At 46.6% G+C, this 18,348-nt stretch overlaps 1 protein-coding gene across 1 annotated transcript in view; it reads left to right on the top strand.

Moving 5' to 3' along the window:
• MUC2 (mucin 2, oligomeric mucus/gel-forming) overlaps positions 1 to 18,348 on the top strand; it is a 64,085-nt gene that overhangs the window by 21,312 nt on the left and 24,425 nt on the right. The window contains exons 26-41 of the mRNA XM_066186971.1: positions 606 to 756; positions 1,463 to 1,506; positions 2,115 to 2,318; positions 2,707 to 2,736; positions 3,094 to 3,534; positions 4,141 to 4,308; positions 5,488 to 6,096; positions 6,748 to 6,915; positions 8,280 to 8,480; positions 9,559 to 9,714; positions 11,078 to 11,281; positions 12,360 to 12,515; positions 13,686 to 14,294; positions 14,942 to 15,106; positions 16,240 to 16,509; positions 17,806 to 17,946. Coding sequence (XP_066043068.1) covers positions 606 to 756; positions 1,463 to 1,506; positions 2,115 to 2,318; positions 2,707 to 2,736; positions 3,094 to 3,534; positions 4,141 to 4,308; positions 5,488 to 6,096; positions 6,748 to 6,915; positions 8,280 to 8,480; positions 9,559 to 9,714; positions 11,078 to 11,281; positions 12,360 to 12,515; positions 13,686 to 14,294; positions 14,942 to 15,106; positions 16,240 to 16,509; positions 17,806 to 17,946 — 3,717 coding nt within the window. The remainder of the gene's footprint in view (positions 1 to 605; positions 757 to 1,462; positions 1,507 to 2,114; positions 2,319 to 2,706; positions 2,737 to 3,093; positions 3,535 to 4,140; positions 4,309 to 5,487; positions 6,097 to 6,747; positions 6,916 to 8,279; positions 8,481 to 9,558; positions 9,715 to 11,077; positions 11,282 to 12,359; positions 12,516 to 13,685; positions 14,295 to 14,941; positions 15,107 to 16,239; positions 16,510 to 17,805; positions 17,947 to 18,348) is intronic.

Raw genomic sequence — 18,348 nt, 5'->3', positions numbered from 1 at the left:
AAGAGAATAATATTTTAAGTGTATTTACATGATAATTGGAATGAGAATTTACAGTAAATTAATCCCTTGCAGTGAAGTTCGGATCACTGCTCGAGGGTACAGAAAAAATACAGGTAAATTATCTGTTTGAGGTAGAGATATCTGGTGTATTCAAAGCATATGAACAAGGTCTAGTGTTCCAAGAAATGTAGTGAAAAAAACTGTTTGTTAATAAATCTGATTCCATATTCCTCACAAAAGTATTATTGATATAGTGATCTGTACAAAATTGAGGTGTTTCTTTGTCTGAAAATTACTAGCTTCCCATAGAAGTGAGTATAAATTAGGGGTTTCTCTAAGGTATTGAACTAAGTAAAAGAAATTTCACTAGTTTTCATAAAAAAACCTCTTACTTAATCCTCATCACCCCAGTATTATCAATGAGAACTGTTGAAGTTTTTTGGAAAGACTAATTATCCACAGTTTGATTTGAATGAGAAGTTTTAGATTTCTTTCACTATGCTTGATTCAGTGAGAATAATTTACCTTCAGAAGGTAACATATCACTGAGTTAACTTTTTGTACTTTTTCTTCATCCTGTGTTCTGTTCTACCTGTCATCAATAGGTTGCTACCCCAGATGCCCTAAGGACAAGCCTATTTATAATGAAGAGACAAAGGAATGTGTGACTGAAGATCAGTGTGGATGTTACCTGGAGGATGGAACCCACGTACCCCCTGGGCAGGAAGTACCCACAAAGGAAAACTGTACAATATGGTATATAAAAATTACTTGCAGTAATTCAGGAAATAATTTGTGTATGCTGAGTCCCTCATTTACTTTACTGGGCCTCAAAGAAATACAGGTGCAACTTCAGATGATGAGCTGATACATTCTTGCATTTCATAATTTTCCAAATCCTTAATAATCCCAATTTCAAGTTAGTAGTCTTATTATAATAAGTATATTAGCAAATTCACTAATTATACCTGTCAACTGTCATAAATTATATAATGAAACCTGGGTGAACTTCTAAAACAACCTTTCAATTCTCATGACTCTTTGGGAAGAGAGAGGCTACTCTGCCTTGCATTCTCACTTAAAACTGGGACTTCAAAATCACTGTGATCTGAAATACTCTTGCCCTGAAAGAGACAGTTGAATCCCAAGTGTTTGCTTAGAGTGTTAGAAATGACAGCGCTTTCACCTCTGGCTCTATGTGGTGACCATAGAATAACCCGATCTAGCTGGAAGTTCACTCTGCGAAACAGTTGTTATTGCACTATTGCAACTTGCAATTGTACTGCAAGTGGTGACTTTGAAAGAAAAATGGTATGCAATACTAGAAAATATACCCAGAAAAAGATCCAGTAGTGTGAATGAAGATCAAGTGACAAATATCTATATTTCTGTGCTCTTGACTCTGCTAACAGGTATCATAAAATATCAGCAACATTTTAATTTTTGAAAATTTTTCTTTTAGTGTCTGTGTCCCGTCAGGATCCATACAGTGTAAACCAGTCCCAGGTAAAAAACATTCAGGTTTTTCTGGAAACAAAAACAAAAAAGAATGCATAGAACTGTTCTGTCTGACTCTACAAAAAACTTAGTATTGATTTAGAATAATTCTTTCCAGTGCTAATGAAAGTTGTGACTAAAGAAAATTTGGCAGCACTTTCATTGAACCTTGCTGTTAGTACTTTTGGTTCAACCTTTTCCTCATGTCCCTTCAGTTTTTCTTCCCATGTCCTTTATCCAAACTAATGGATTTCACTACGAATTTGTGCTTCCTGAACATGTAGGTATTAATAGAAAAGTGTCAGATAGTAAATTGCAATCATTGTTTCTCTCTGAACATTTTAAAACCTACTTTCTAAGTCTCTGCCACCAGGCATTTTATTCAGGATTTGATTAAATGTGTTCTAGCATTAAATATAAATGTAAAAATATAAAATTATCTTTACATTTAAACTTCAAATGTAAAGATAAATTAGCACAACATAGCAGATCTAAGCTCCAGGTACAGCTCTGTAAAACATGCATGACTCATGTAAATGCTCTCTTGTCCTTAAGTATTTTTCCTCTGCCTTTTTCATGGTAGTAGAAAAATTGCACAGTAAAGCTCTTTCTTCCAGGGTGTCCTTGTGTCATCAATGGAACAAGTTATGAAGTGGGTTCTATTGTGGGACAAGTACAGGATGGCGACACATGTATAACATACATTTGTGCAGAAAATGGTTCTCTAGTTACTAGTGAAGTCTATCCTTGTCCAACATCTTCACCTACAACCATTTCAACCTCCTCCCCTTCCAGTACTCTTACCACCACCACCACCACAGGTAAATAATCAATACAGATGTGATCTAAAAATTGCTTTCTTTAAGGAAAATATTTTAAATATAGAATGTACAATTATATAGGATTATATTTGACACAGAGCAATATTTATGGATTGTTTTATCACACCACATTAAGAAAGACTTCAAGCATTTTGAGTTGATTTATTTCTCATGAAAGAATTTTTAAGTATAAATTCTTATTTATTTTATTTATATTAAATAATAAGAATTATTTATTCTTACAGGGTACCTTCCTATTTCTGAAAAAAGCGTGTTAGCTTTTCAGTATCCTAATGGGATAGTAGAAATAATGTTAGAAGTGCCAGCAAAAAAATACTATTATAATTCTTTTGAAATGATAGAGTAATCTCTTTTTGTTCTATTTCAGTTTCCACTACAAGCCATCCAGTAACTACAAGTAAGTTATAAATACAAAACAAGGTTAAAAATGTCAAAGGAATATTTAAAGGAAGAGTAAATTAAAGATAATCAATACAGAAAAATATATTTTAAACAAAAATGAATAATTTTTTTCATAATTTTAGAAGTGCTATTAGTATATAGAGAACGACCTTTAAAGGCTTCAGCTTGGTGATTTTATTTTGATGCAAATCTTCCCGTTTAAAGACCTGGTAATACAGAACCCATTTTAGAACTCTTTTCTTTGGTAAGATGACAAATTGCAATGCAGTCCTCTACTCCTTAATGGAAGAAAATAAAAAATGAATCTTAGGATGTTCTCTGTAAAGCCTGAAATCCCTGTCTTTTTTTGCAGCTCCATGCTTTGGACTAATCTGTAATTGGACTCAATGGTTTGATGTCAGTAAACCCGAAGAAGGTAGTGGTGACTATGAAACGTATGATGAAATCAGAAAACACGGATATGAAATATGTACAGCTCCTGAAAAAATTGAATGCAGGGCTACGAATAAACCTGATGTGAGCATAGGAGAACTTGGTCAGAAAGTAGAGTGTGATGTTAAATATGGGCTAATCTGTGAAAATGATGAGCAGGATGTAACTATGTGGCAACTTTGCTATAATTATGAAATCAGAGTAAACTGTTGCGAATGGCAAGAAATTCCTTGTGAGCCTGGATTTACACCAACTCCAACTTCAACCACCACCAGGACAACAATACCCAGCACCACTACAACCACAACTTCAACAGAAATTACCACCACGCCCGTGCACGGCCATTCCACAACAAGTGAGTGTACGCTATTGGTTCCCACTCTAGTAACTTCAATATCTACAGGTATTTAACAAAAAAGTACTCTGTGACCTTACTTTGCCTTTGGAGAAATAGAGACCTATTGGCTACTAAAGGCAGGTCACAAGCATAGAAAACATTGATCTGCATGGAAGTCTTACTTAGGAAGGTTTGGACTCTAAAGTTTCTGCAGGAGACAATATTCCCAGAAGGACCTACTGTGTTAGAAAAGAGTAGGCCATACTTCAAACTCCTGTTGCTAGAGGCATTTTCTGGGTGGGACTGTGCAGCCTTCCTTCTCCAGGCTGACATGGCCTTTCTGATTTTGTGAGAAGCACTTTCCAGCACCACACCAGATCTCTTCAATAGGAAAAGAGAGCCATGACCCTCTCTGTGCATGGAATGTCATGAATTTGGCTTTCTGGGGCCAGAAAGGAGGGGCTGGTGCTAGGAACCTTTGCATTGCTAATAGTGGGCTGACTTCCCTAGGTACGAGGCAGCTGCTTCATGCACAGCATCTGTTGAGTTCACATTGAGTCCCACTCATGCACTTGTGCCTTTGTCTGTTGTCTCTGTCCCTGCTGTTTCTAATAGGCACGCCGAGCACAGCACCCCCTACACCAGAAACGTCAACCACTACCACGTCACCAGCGACTCCCACCAGCACTCCCACCAGCACTCCCACCACCACCACCACCACCACCACCACCACCACCACCACCACCAGACCTACGACAACAACAACGGGTACACCACCAACCATCTCAACTCCTGGACGTACGTTACAAAACCAAATACTTTCTGCTAAAAGCCCTCTGCATCTGACTACAGTAGCAACAAATAATTCTCTGGCTCTGTTGTCATTTCTGGCCTTGCTGTGCGAGTAGTGAAGGTCCATGAGCACGTCCATTTGTGGCTCTGGATGGGATCAAGGATAGGTGTAAGCCCCGGGCGTCCAAGGAAAAGTCCTGCACCCAAACTGATCTTCAGGCTGGCTGTTTCATAAGGAACAAGAATATAGAGGTCCTTGGGGAAAGGTCTTGTCTTTCCTGACTCAACAGTGGTCCAAGGAAGTATTTTGTACTTGGGCCCAGTTTAGACAGCTACTGAAGTGATGGGAATGTTGCTTTTGCTGCTTATTGGACTTTGTCCTTCAGCTGGGCAGAATGTAGTCACTGGACCCAAGATGTGCAGTTGGAGTGGGGCTGAAGTTTGTGGCAGTGGCATTACAGGCTCTGTTTGGGCACAGCTGTACAGACCTTCTTCCCTTTCTCTCCTGTTTTGTCTCTGTGGCCATTGCTGCTACTTACCAGCTGTTTGGGCTGCATGAAGCTTCCACGCCTTTTGCTGGCAGAGTTTGGGGAATGGTTCCAGAGCGCAGATTGCCCTTTTTGACAGACACAAGCTCTAGGCAGCTATAGGATTCTACCAGTGTTCTTGTTGGTGCTTGTCTCCAGCGATCTGTGTGCTGCTGGGAAGCAGCTGAGGCTTTGTCAGCAGGGTTTGGCATGTGCCTGCTTTCCCTGTGGCTGGGTGCCTTCCCAGTGGTTGGTTTCTCCATGAGAGAGTGAGGTGGTGTGCGTGGCCCAAGAAGCTGAGAGAATGGCATGGGTCTCTGCTTAGTCCTGCTCTGCCTCCTGTGTGAGTCTTATGTGAATGTTTTTTGCACACGAGGATCCATACAAAGCCATGTGACTCAGCTGTGGGGGCACACACATAACTCATCAGCGCCTGTGTCCTGATTTGGGCCCGGAGCGGTTTGTAGGGCCAAGAAGGGGAGGTCTGGCCACACCACTGAGCTTTCCCGTTGCCAGTGTTGGCTGAGTGCAGTAGCAGCCTGATGGGCACTGTTGAGTGCAGAGGATGCCCAGAGCACCACCTGTGTGTGAGCTGGTGCCCTGCATTGTTGTGACTGTCCTGTGTGTTTCTAATTGTCCGTTTTGTTGTCCCCTCCAGCATGTGAGTGCATCTGGTCGGACTGGATCGATGTGACTTACCCAGATGCTTCTGACAAGAACAGTGGTGACTACGAAACCTTTGAGAACATTTGGAAGAACAACCCCTCCTGGGACTGTGTGAAAGTTGAGAATATTTCATGCCGATCAGAGAAATTCCCCAACACTCCCATTGCAGATTTAGGGCAGAAAGTGGAATGTGATGTTAACGTCGGGCTCATCTGTAACAACAAAGATCAGCAGATAGGAGGTATCATACCGATGCCAGTCTGCCTCAACTACGAGATCAGTGTCTGCTGCACCCCCAACAAACCAGAGTGTCTTCCACCAAGCACCCCAAGCACCACAACTTCCACAGCTTCATCCACAACGAGCAGTGTGTCCCCTCCAATACCAACAACCACTCCAACGCCATCAACAGGGGAGACAACAGGGGAGACTCCCAGCAGTACCACCACCACCACCACCACAATACCACCCAGCACCACCACCAGCAGCAGCACCACCTCACAGACAACAACTACTCCTCCTGTCTCAACAACACCCATTTCAACTACTTCAAGCACATCCACGCCCACACCAACATACACCACTACCACACCAGCTCCAGGTACTTCTCTGATCTGTGCTCTCATGTGTTTCCTTCCTGTGGGGAATTGTAGGGCTGTAAGCACCTCCATTTGTTCCTCCGTATGGGATCTGAGATTGGACTAATTGCTCTGTATCCCCTTAAGTGGCCTTTGCCCAAATGTCTCCCTTGGGCTGGTTGTTTCAGAAGGTTCAAGGATACAGGGGTCTATATCCTCCTCTCCTGTGGAGATATTAATCCTCTTGATACTATGCATACATCCTTCCTGACGTCAGATTGCCATCTCAGCTCTTACTCCATGAGTGGTTGAGGTTTTCAGGTAATGAGGCAAAGATAGAAAGCCCGCAGTGGATGAAAAGTGTTACTCCTCCTCTTCGCTTCCCTCCTGGTAGGTCTCCCTGATTTTGGGAGAAGCACCTTCCAGCATCATCCCCAGCCTCATAGCTAGGAAAGGAGGGTCATGACCATTTCTGTACATTGATGCCAAACAGTCTTTTCTCTGGGGCCAGAAAGGGAGGGCTGCTGCTAGGAACCTTTGCATTGCTAATAGTGGGCTGACATCTCTAGGTATGAGGCAGCTGCTTCATGCACAACTTCCCTTGAGTTCACACTGAGTCCCACTCATGCACTTGTGCCTTTGTCTGTTGTCTCTGTCCCTGCTGTTTCTAACAGGCACGCCGAGCACAGCACCCCCTACACCAGAAACGTCAACCACTACCACGTCACCAGTGACTCCCACCAGCACTCCCACCAGCACTCCCACCACCACCACCACCACCACCACCACCAGACCTACGACAACAACAACGGGTACACCACCAACCATCTCAACTCCTGGAAGTATGTTACAAAACCAAATACTTTCTGCTAAAAGCCCTCTGCATCTGACTACAGTAGCAACAAATAATTCTCTGGCTCTGTTGTCATTTCTGGCCTTGCTGTGGGAGTAGTGAAGGTCCATGAGCACGTCCATTTGTGGCTCTGGATGGGATCAAGGATAGGTGTAAGCCCCGGGCGTCCAAGGAAAAGTCCTGCACCCAAACTGATCTTCAGGCTGGCTGTTTCATAAGGAACAAGAATATAGAGGTCCTTGGGGAAAGGTCTTGTCTTTCCTGACTCAACAGTGGTCCAAGGAAGTATTTTGTACTTGGGCCCAGTTTAGACAGCTACTGAAGTGATGGGAATGTTGCTTTTGCTGCTTATTGGACTTTGTCCTTCAGCTGGGCAGAATGTAGTCACTGGACCCAAGATGTGCAGTTGGAGTGGGGCTGAAGTTTGTGGCAGTGGCATTACAGGCTCTGTTTGGGCACAGCTGTACAGACCTTCTTCCCTTTCTCTCCTGTTTTGTCTCTGTGGCCATTGCTGCTACTTACCAGCTGTTTGGGCTGCATGAAGCTTCCACGCCTTTTGCTGGCAGAGTTTGGGGAATGGTTCCAGAGCGCAGATTGCCCCTTTTGACAGACACAAGCTCTAGGCAGCTCTAGGATCCTACCAGTGTTCTTGTTGGTGCTTGTCTCCAGCGATCTGTGTGCTGTTGGGAAGCAGCTGAGGCTTTGTCAGCAGGGTTTGGCATGTGCCTGCTTTCCCTGTGGCCGGGTGCCTTCCCAGTGGTTGGTTTCTCCATGAGAGAGTGAGGTGGTGTGCGTGGTCCAAGAAGCTGAGAGAATGGCAAGGGTCTCTGCTTAGGCAAAAAGTCTCCCTTGGGCTGGTTGTTTCAGAAGGAGGAAGGATGCAGGGGTCTATGTCCTCCTCTCCTGTGGTGATATTGATCCTCTTGATATTGTGCATACATCTTTCTCTGACCACAGATTGCCATCTCAGCTCTTATTCCATGAATTCGAGAGGTGTTCAGGTAATGAGGCAGAGATAGAAAGCCCCTGGTAGATGAAAAGCGTTACTCGTCCTCCTCTCTTCCCTGTTGGTAGATGGCTCTAATTTTGGGAGTAGCACCTTCCAGCACTATCCCCAGTCTCTTCACCAGGCATGGAGGGCTGTGACCCTGTATGTTCAGGGATGTCATGGATTTTGCTTTCTGGGGCAAGAAAGGAAGGGCTGCTTCTGGGACCTTTGCTATGTTAGGGGTGGGCTGATGTCTCCAGGTCTGTGGCAGCTGCATCCTGTGCAGCTTCTGTTGAGTTGACATTGGGTCCCACTCATGGCTTTGTGCCTTTGTCTGTTTTCTCTGTCCCTGCTCTTTCTAACAGGCACACCTCCACCCACACCGAGCACACCAAAATCGACAACCGCTCCCTCACCGGAAGAGTCTCCCAGCACCACCAGCAGCCCTCCGAGCACAACAACAACAACAACAACAACCACTGGTTCTGGATCGCCAACACCCACCTCAACTACTTCAAGCTCATCCTCACCAACACCAACATACACCACCACCCTACCGACTCCAGGTAGTTCACTGGACTGTTCTCTGATGGGTTCCTTTGCTTTGGGAGAAATGGAGGTGCCATAGTTCCTCCTTTAGTGTGTCTCCCTGGGGTTGCAGACTGGAGGAATTGCTGTTCCTCCCCTGAAGTGCCCTGTGCTCAAAGCTGGCCTTTTGACTGGATGGTTTAGTAGAACAAGGACTTAGGGGTCCTAGGGTAAAGGGTTTGGCTTCCCTGACTCAAATGGCTCCTGGGAGAAATTTCATGTAGGTGCTCAGCTTAGACAGATCTTGAACTGATAGAAATTCTTGATTTTCCTGCTGTTGGACTTTGTCCTTCAGCTGGCCAGAATATACTCACTGGACCCATGCATGGAGGGCAATTGGAGTGGGGCTTGAATCTGTGACACTCTAATTCTAGGAACATCTGGGCAGACTTTCTTCCCTTTCTCCTCCTCCTTTGGGATGTCAGTGCAAGTGGATGTCAGTGCAATGGTCTTAGAAGCAAGGATTACACTAGGGGACTTTTGGAAACAGTTTTGCACTGAAGAATGCAACATATGAACTGTAGCCTTTTACTGATGACATCTGCTAGAACTCTGGGAAACCCTTCATCAGGCTGACATTCCACCAGAGGGAAATTTCCTGATGGTCAGGCTTACTGACTCCTTATTTACTCCTCTCCACACTCCCGTCTCTGACCATGGAATCACCATCCAGCTTTACTCCAGGAATTTGTGAGGTGTTCAGATAATGATGTACATATAGAAAGCCCCAGCCAAATTAAAAGCATTACTTCTCCTCCTCTCTTCCTTACTGGCAGGTCTCTCTGATTTGGTGAGAAGCACCTTCCAGCATCATCCCCAGCCTCATAGCTAGGAAAGGAGAGACATGGCCATTTCTGTGCATGGATGTCAAGCAGTCGTCTCTCGGGAGCTAGAAACGGGGGGCTGGTGCTAGGAACCTTTGCATTGCTAATAGTGGGCTGACTTCCCTAGGTACGAGGCAGCTGCTTCATGCACAGCATCTGTTGAGTTCACATTGAGTCCCACTCATGCACTTGTGCCTTTGTCTGTTGTCTCTGTCCCTGCTGTTTCTAACAGGCACGCCGAGCACAGCACCCCCTACACCAGAAACGTCAACCACTACCACGTCACCAGCGACTCCCACCAGCACTCCCACCACCACCACCACCACCACCACCACCAGACCTACGACAACAACAACGGGTACACCACCAACCATCTCAACTCCTGGAAGTATGTTACAAAACCAAATACTTTCTGCTAAAAGCCCTCTGCATCTGACTACAGTAGCAACAAATAATTCTCTGGCTCTGTTGTCATTTCTGGCCTTGCTGTGGGAGTAGTGAAGGTCCATGAGCACGTCCATTTGTGGCTCTGGATGGGATCAAGGATAGGTGTAAGCCCCGGGCGTCCAAGGAAAAGTCCTGCACCCAAACTGATCTTCAGGCTGGCTGTTTCATAAGGAACAAGAATATAGAGGTCCTTGGGGAAAGGTCTTGTCTTTCCTGACTCAACAGTGGTCCAAGGAAGTATTTTGTACTTGGGCCCAGTTTAGACAGCTACTGAAGTGATGGGAATGTTGCTTTTGCTGCTTATTGGACTTTGTCCTTCAGCTGGGCAGAATGTAGTCACTGGACCCAAGATGTGCAGTTGGAGTGGGGCTGAAGTTTGTGGCAGTGGCATTACAGGCTCTGTTTGGGCACAGCTGTACAGACCTTCTTCCCTTTCTCTCCTGTTTTGTCTCTGTGGCCATTGCTGCTACTTACCAGCTGTTTGGGCTGCATGAAGCTTCCACGCCTTTTGCTGGCAGAGTTTGGGGAATGGTTCCAGAGTGCAGATTGCCCCTTTTGACAGACACAAGCTCTAGGCAGCTATAGGATTCTACCAGTGTTCTTGTTGGTGCTTGTCTCCAGCGATCTGTGTGCTGCTGGGAAGCAGCTGAGGCTTTGTCAGCAGGGTTTGGCATGTGCCTGCTTTCCCTGTGGCCGGGTGCCTTCCCAGTGGTTGGTTTCTCCATGAGAGAGTGAGGTGGTGTGTGTGGCCCAAGAAGCTGAGAGAATGGCAAGGGTCTCTGCTTAGGCAAATGTCTCCCTTGAGCTGGTTGTTTCAGAAGGAGGAAGGATGCAGGGGTCTATGTCCTCCTCTCCTGTGGTGATATTGATCCTCTTGATATTGTGCATACATCCTTCTCTGACCACAGATTGCCATCTCAGCTCTTATTCCATGAATTCGAGAGGTGTTCAGGTAATGAGGCAGAGATAGAAAGCCCCTGGTAGATGAAAAGCGTTACTCGTCCTCCTCTCTTCCCTGTTGGTAGATGGCTCTAATTTTGGGAGTAGCGCCTTCCAGCACTATCCCCAGTCTCTTCACCAGGCATGGAGGGCTGTGACCCTGTATGTTCAGGGATGTCATGGATTTTGCTTTCTGGGGCAAGAAAGGAAGGGCTGCTTCTGGGACCTTTGCTATGTTAGGGGTGGGCTGATGTCTCCAGGTCTGTGGCAGCTGCATCCTGTGCAGCTTCTGTTGAGTTGACATTGGGTCCCACTCATGGCTTTGTGCCTTTGTCTGTTTTCTCTGTCCCTGCTCTTTCTAACAGGCACACCTCCACCCACACCGAGCACACCAAAATCGACAACCGCTCCCTCACCGGAAGAGTCTCCCAGCACCACCAGCAGCCCTCCGAGCACAACAACAACAACAACAACAACAACCACTGGTTCTGGATCGCCAACACCCACCTCAACTACTTCAAGCTCATCCTCACCAACACCAACATACACCACCACCCTACCGACTCCAGGTAGTTCACTGGACTGTTCTCTGATGGGTTCCTTTGCTTTGGGAGAAATGGAGGTGCCATAGTTCCTCCTTTAGTGTGTCTCCCTGGGGTTGCAGACTGGAGGAATTGCTGTTCCTCCCCTGAAGTGCCCTGTGCTCAAAGCTGGCCTTTTGACTGGATGGTTTAGTAGAACAAGGATTTAGGGGTCCTAGGGTAAAGGGTTTGGCTTCCCTGACTCAAATGGCTCCTGGGAGAAATTTCATGTAGTTGCTCAGCTTAGACAGATCTTGAACTGATAGAAATTCTTGATTTTCCTGCTGTTGGACTTTGTCCTTCAGCTGGCCAGAATATACTCACTGGACCCATGCATAGAGGGCAATTGGAGTGGGGCTTGAATCTGTGACACTCTAATTCTAGGAACATCTGGGCAGACTTTCTTCCCTTTCTCCTCCTCCTTTGGGATGTCAGTGCAAGTGGATGTCAGTGCAATGGTCTTAGAAGCAAGGATTACACTAGGGGACTTTTGGAAACAGTTTTGCACTGAAGAATGCATCATATGAACTGTAGCCTTTTACTGATGACATCTGCTAGAACTCTGGGAAACCCTTCATCAGGCTGACATTCCACCAGAGGGAAATTTCCTGATGGTCAGGCTTACTGACTCCTTATTTACTCCTCTCCACACTCCCGTCTCTGACCATGGAATCACCATCCAGCTTTACTCCAGGAATTTGTGAGGTGTTCAGATAATGATGTACATATAGAAAGCCCCAGCCAAATTAAAAGCATTACTCCTTCTCCTCTCTTCCTTACTGGCAGGTCTCTCTGATTTGGTGAGAAGCACCTTCCAGCATCATCCCCAGCCTCATAGCTAGGAAAGGAGAGACATGGCCATTTCTGTGCATGGATGTCAAGCAGTCGTCTCTCGGGAGCTAGAAACGGGGGGCTGGTGCTAGGAACCTTTGCATTGCTAATAGTGGGCTGACTTCCCTAGGTACGAGGCAGCTGCTTCATGCACAGCATCTGTTGAGTTCACATTGAGTCCCACTCATGCACTTGTGCCTTTGTCTGTTGTCTCTGTCCCTGCTGTTTCTAACAGGCACGCCGAGCACAGCACCCCCTACACCAGAAACGTCAACCACTACCACGTCACCAGCGACTCCCACCAGCACTCCCACCACCACCACCACCACCACCACCACCAGACCTACGACAACAACAACGGGTACACCACCAACCATCTCAACTCCTGGACGTACGTTACAAAACCAAATACTTTCTGCTAAAAGCCCTCTGCATATGACTACAGTAGCAACAAATAATTCTCTGGCTCTGTTGTCATTTCTGGCCTTGCTGTGGGAGTAGTGAAGGTCCATGAGCACGTCCATTTGTGGCTCTGGATGGGATCAAGGATAGGTGTAAATCCCAGGAAAAGTCCTGCATCGAAACCGATCTTCAGGCTGACTGTTTCATAAGGAACAAGAATATAGAGGTCCTTGGGGAAAGGTCTTGTCTTTCCTGACTCAACAGTGGTCCAAGGAAGTATTTTGTACTTGGGCCCAGTTTAGACAGCTACTGAAGTGATGGGAATGTTGCTTTTGCTGCTTATTGGACTTTGTCCTTCAGCTGGGCAGAATGTAGTCACTGGACCCAAGATGTGCAGTTGGAGTGGGGCTGAAGTTTGTGGCAGTGGCATTACAGGCTCTGTTTGGGCACAGCTGTACAGACCTTCTTCCCTTTCTCTCCTGTTTTGTCTCTGTGGCCATTGCTGCTACTTACCAGCTGTTTGGGCTGCATGAAGCTTCCACGCCTTTTGCTGGCAGAGTTTGGGGAATGGTTCCAGAGCGCAGATTGCCCCTTTTGACAGACACAAGCTCTAGGCAGCTATAGGATTCTACCAGTGTTCTTGTTGGTGCTTGTCTCCAGTGATCTGTGTGCTGCTGGGAAGCAGCTGAGGCTTTGTCAGCAGGGTTTGGCATGTGCCTGCTTTCCCTGTGGCCGGGTGCCTTCCCAGTGGTTGGTTTCTCCATGAGAGAGTGAGGTGGTGTGCGTGGCCCAAGAAGCTGAGAGAATGGCATGGGTCTCTGCTTAGTCCTGCTCTGCCTCCTGTGTGAGTCTTATGTGAATGTTTTTTGCACACGAGGATCCATACAAAGCCATGTGACTCAGCTGTGGGGGCACACACATAACTCATCAGCGCCTGTGTCCTGATTTGGGCCTGGAGCAGTTTGTAGGGCCAAGAAGGGGAGGTCTGGCCACACCACTGAGCTTTCCCTTTGCCAGTGTTGGCTGAGTGCAGTAGCAGCCTGATGGGCACTGTTGAGTGCAGAGGATGCCCAGAGCACCACCTGTGTGTGAGCTGGTGCCCTGCATTGTTGTGACTGTCCTGTGTGTTTCTAATTGTCCGTTTTGTTGTCGCCTCCAGCATGTGAGTGCATCTGGTCGGACTGGATCGATGTGACTTACCCAGATGCTTCTGACAAGAACAGTGGTGACTACGAAACCTTTGAGAACATTTGGAAGAACAACCCCTCCTGGGACTGTGTGAAAGTTGAGAATATTTCATGCCGATCAGAGAAATTCCCCAACACTCCCATTGCAGATTTAGGGCAGAAAGTGGAATGTGATGTTAACGTCGGGCTCATCTGTAACAACAAAGATCAGCAGATAGGAGGTATCATACCGATGCCAGTCTGCCTCAACTACGAGATCAGTGTCTGCTGCACCCCCAACAAACCAGAGTGTCTTCCACCAAGCACCCCAAGCACCACAACTTCCACAGCTTCATCCACAACGAGCAGTGTGTCCCCTCCAATACCAACAACCACTCCAACGCCATCAACAGGGGAGACAACAGGGGAGACTCCCAGCAGTACCACCACCACCACCACCACAATACCACCCAGCACCACCACCAGCAGCAGCACCACCTCACAGACAACAACTACTCCTCCTGTCTCAACAACACCCATTTCAACTACTTCAAGCACATCCACGCCCACACCAACATACACCACTACCACACCAGCTCCAGGTACTTCTCTGATCTGTGCTCTCATGTGTTTCCTTCCTGTGGGGAATTGTAGGGCTGTAAGCACCTCCATTTGTTCCTCCGTATGGGATCTGAGATAGGACTAATTGCTCTGTATCCCCTTAAGTGGCCTTTGCCCAAAGGTCTCCCTTGGGCTGGTTGTTTCAGAAGGAGGAAGGATGCAGGGGTCTATGTCCTCCTCTCCTGTGGAGATATTGATCCTCTTGATATTGTGCATACATCCTTCTCTGACCACAGATTGCCATCTCAGCTCTTATTCCATGAATTCGAGAGGTGTTCAGGTAATGAGGCAGAGATAGAAAGCCCCTGGTAGATGAAAAGTGTTACTCGTCCTCTCTTCCCTGTTGGTAGATGGCTCTAATTTTGGGAGTAGCACCTTCCGAACTATCCCCAGTCTCTTCACCAGGCATGGAGGGCTGTGACCCTGTGTGTTCAGGGATGTCATGGATTTTGCTTTCTGGGGCAAGAAAGGAAGGGCTGCTTCTGGGACCTTTGCTATGTTAGGGGTGGGCTGATGTCTCCAGGTCTGTGGCAGCTGCATCCTGTGCAGCTTCTGTTGAGTTGACATTGGGTCCCACTCATGGCTTTGTGCCTTTGTCTGTTTTCTCTGTCCCTGCTCTTTCTAACAGGCACACCTCCACCCACACCGAGCACACCAAAATCGACAACCGCTCCCTCACCGGAAGAGTCTCCCAGCACCACTAGCAGCCCTCCGAGCACAACAACAACAACAACAACAACACCAACAACAACAACGGTTACTGGATCACCAACAACCATCTCAACTCCTGGAAGTATGTTCCAAGCCGTAGAAATTCTCACCGAATTCATCTGCATCTATCTACATAACTCACAAATAATTTCCTGGTTCTGTTGTCATTTCTGACCTTGTACTAGGGGTACTGAAGGTCTGAGAGTACCTCCATTTGTGGGTCTGGATGGGACCAGGGATGGGTGTAACTTCTGAGCATTCTAGGAAATGTCTTTTGCCAAATCTGGCCTTTTGGTCTGACTCTTTCAGAAGGAGCATTTATTTAGGGGTCCTAGGGAGAAGGTTTTGGCTTCCCTGACTTAACAGTGCTCCAAGGAGATATTTCATTCTGGTGCTATATGTTATACAGATTCTGAACTAATGGACAGCTTGCTTTTTACTAGTTTTGGTCCTAATCCTTCAGCTGGCCAGAATGTTGTCACTGGACCCATTGAGTGCAATTAGAGTGGAACTTGGTCTTGTGACACTTTGATTTCAGGCTCTATATGGGCATAGCTGTGTATTGTTTCCCACCTTTCTACTCCTCCTTTACCCTTTTATTGTTAATGATGTTCAGTTACTGTAGATGTTAAAAGGAAGGATTCTTCTTCCAGGCTTTAGGGAACAGTTTCAATCTGCATACTACCCCTTTCTGTGAGCTGTGATCTTTGGCCCATAAGATCCACTAGTACTCTGGGAAACTCTTTATCAGACTGACACTGGAAAACCACATGACAAACAGGCAGAAAAATCTTGCTGTGCATGCTTCCTTCCCTTACCTCACATTCCCATCTCAGGCGTCACTCCAGTGTTTAGTGAGATGTTCAGTTAATGTGGCAGAGATAGAAAGCCCCAGAAATTTCGAAAGCATTACTGCTCCTCATTTCTTACCTATTGGTAGGTCATTCTGACTTTTAAGAAGCACCTTCCAGCAGCATTCCCAGTCTCTTATCTACAAGACGAGGGCCATGACCCTCCCTGTGTGCGGATGTCAAGGATTCTGCTTTCTGGGGCTAGAAAGGGAGGGGTGGTGCTAGGGATTTTTGCTACACTAAAGATGGGCTGACCTGTCTATGTCTGTGGCTGCTGCCTCATGCAGAGCTTCTATTCAGTTCCTATTGAGTCCCAGTGATGCATTTGTGCCTTTGTTTTCTCTGTCCCTGCTGTTTCTAACAGCCCCACCTACGAAGACACCAAGCACAGCATCCACTACACCAGAATCACCAACCACTCCCTTGCCACCAGGGACTCCCACCAGCACTGCCAGCACCACGATGTCCCCCAGCACCACCACCATGGGCACCCCCAGCACAACAACTATTACTGGATCACCAACACCCATTTCAACTACTCCGAGCACATCCACGCCCACACCAACATACACCACCACCACATCAACTCCAGGTACTTCTACATTTTGTTCTCTTATGTTCCCCTGCTGTTGGAGTAATGAAGGTCCATAGGCACCTCTTTTTGGCTCTGTATGGGATCAGAGATGGGTATAATTCCCAGGTATTCCAAGAAATGGCCAGTTCCAAACCTGGTGTTTTGGGCTGGCTGTTTCATCAGGAAAAAGAATTCAGGGGTCATGAGGAGAAGGTCTTGGCTTCTCTGACTCAGCAGTGCTCCAAGGAGTCATTTCATGCTGGTGCCCAGCTTAGAAAGATGCTGAACTGATGATAAATGTTGCTTTTGCTGTTTTTGGACGTCATCCTTCTGATGGCCAGAATGGAATCACTGGAGCTGTGGAGTTCAATTGGAGTGGGGCTTGGTCTAGTGGCAAGTGCCATATCCAAACAGAGCTGTTTGGACAAAGCTGTGCCAAGTTTTTTTTTCCTTTTCACCTTCTTTGTCCTGTCAATGCTAACAGCTGTCAGTTGTAAGAGATGTTGGAAGGAAGGATTCCCCTGCCAGGCTTTTAGGAACAATTTCTCTCTGCAGACTGCCTCCTGCTATGAGCTGTGGCCTTTGATGAGATTCACTAGTGCTCAGGAAGTCATTCATCAGGCCTTCATTGCACCACAGGGGTATCACATGACAATCAGGCAGGAATATATTCACAGAATCAGTTAGGTTGAAAAAGATGTCTGAGATCATCATGTCCAACCTTTGCCCGAATGCCACCATGTCAATGAGATCATGGCACTGAGTACTTCTGTCTTAAAGGCCAAGAAACACTGTGGCTCTGCCACCTCCTTGGGCAGTCCATTGCAGTATCTATTCATTTGTTTTCTGGAGAAATTCCTCCTAATATCCAACTTAAACCTCCCCTGGCACAACTTGAAACTATGTCCTCCTGTCCTGCCCTGTTAGTGCTCTCATTCCTGTGCATGCTTCATTCCCTTACCAGAGCTTCCAATCTCAGCTCTTACCCCAGAATTTAGTCAGGGGTTCTAGGTAATGAGGCAGAGATAGAAAGCCCTAGCCAGATCAAAACCACTGCTCAACCTCATCTCTTAACTCTTGGTAGGTTTCTCTACTAACATTGGTGGTAATTGGTGAGAAGCACCTTCCAGCACTATTGCCAGTATCTTCACTAGGCAAAGAGAGGCATGGATTTCACTGTTTCCTTTCTGGGACCGGAAAGGGCTGGTGCTGGAGACCTTTGTTGTGCTAAGGGTGGGCTGACCTCTCTCGGTCTATGGCAGCTGCCTCCTGTGCAGCTTCTGTTGAGTTGACATTGAATCCCACTGATGCCTTTGTGTCTTTGTCTGTTTTCTCTGTCCCTGCTGTTTCTAACAGCCCCACCTCCATTCACACCGAGCACACCAAAATCAACAACCACTTCCTCATCGCCAGAGACTCCCACCACCACCACCAGCCCTCCAAGCACAACGACCACTGTTCCTGTTGAATACCCAACAAGCACCTCAACTCCTGGAAGTATGTTCCTAAATACAATAATTCTCACCAAAAAACCCTCTGTCTCCAGGAACAGAATTGACAAAAAATTCTCTGGTTCTGTTGTCATTTCTGGCCTTGCTGTGGGAGTAGCGAAGGTCCATGAACACCTCCATATGTGTCTCTAGATGGGATCATGGATGGGCATAACTTCTGGGAATCCCAGGAAAAAAAACTCCTGTGGCCAAATCTGGCTCTTGGGCTGGCTATTTCATAAGGAACAAGGATTTAGGTGTTCTTAGGGAAAGGTCTTGTCCTTCCTGACTCAACAGTGCTCCAAGGAGGTACTTCATGCTGGTGCCCAGCTTAGGCAGATACTGAACCAATGGGTAACATTGCTTTTGCAGCTGTAGGACCATGTTCTTCAGCTGGCCAGAATGTAGT

Source organism: Chamaea fasciata, unplaced genomic scaffold (assembly GCF_029207755.1).
Source record: "Chamaea fasciata isolate MVZ Bird 193981 ecotype frontalis unplaced genomic scaffold, bChaFas1.0.hap1 SCAF_7, whole genome shotgun sequence".
NCBI lineage: Eukaryota > Metazoa > Chordata > Aves > Passeriformes > Sylviidae > Chamaea > Chamaea fasciata.
Note: the sequence above shows the minus strand (reverse complement) of the source record. Positions and strands in the feature narration are given on the sequence as shown.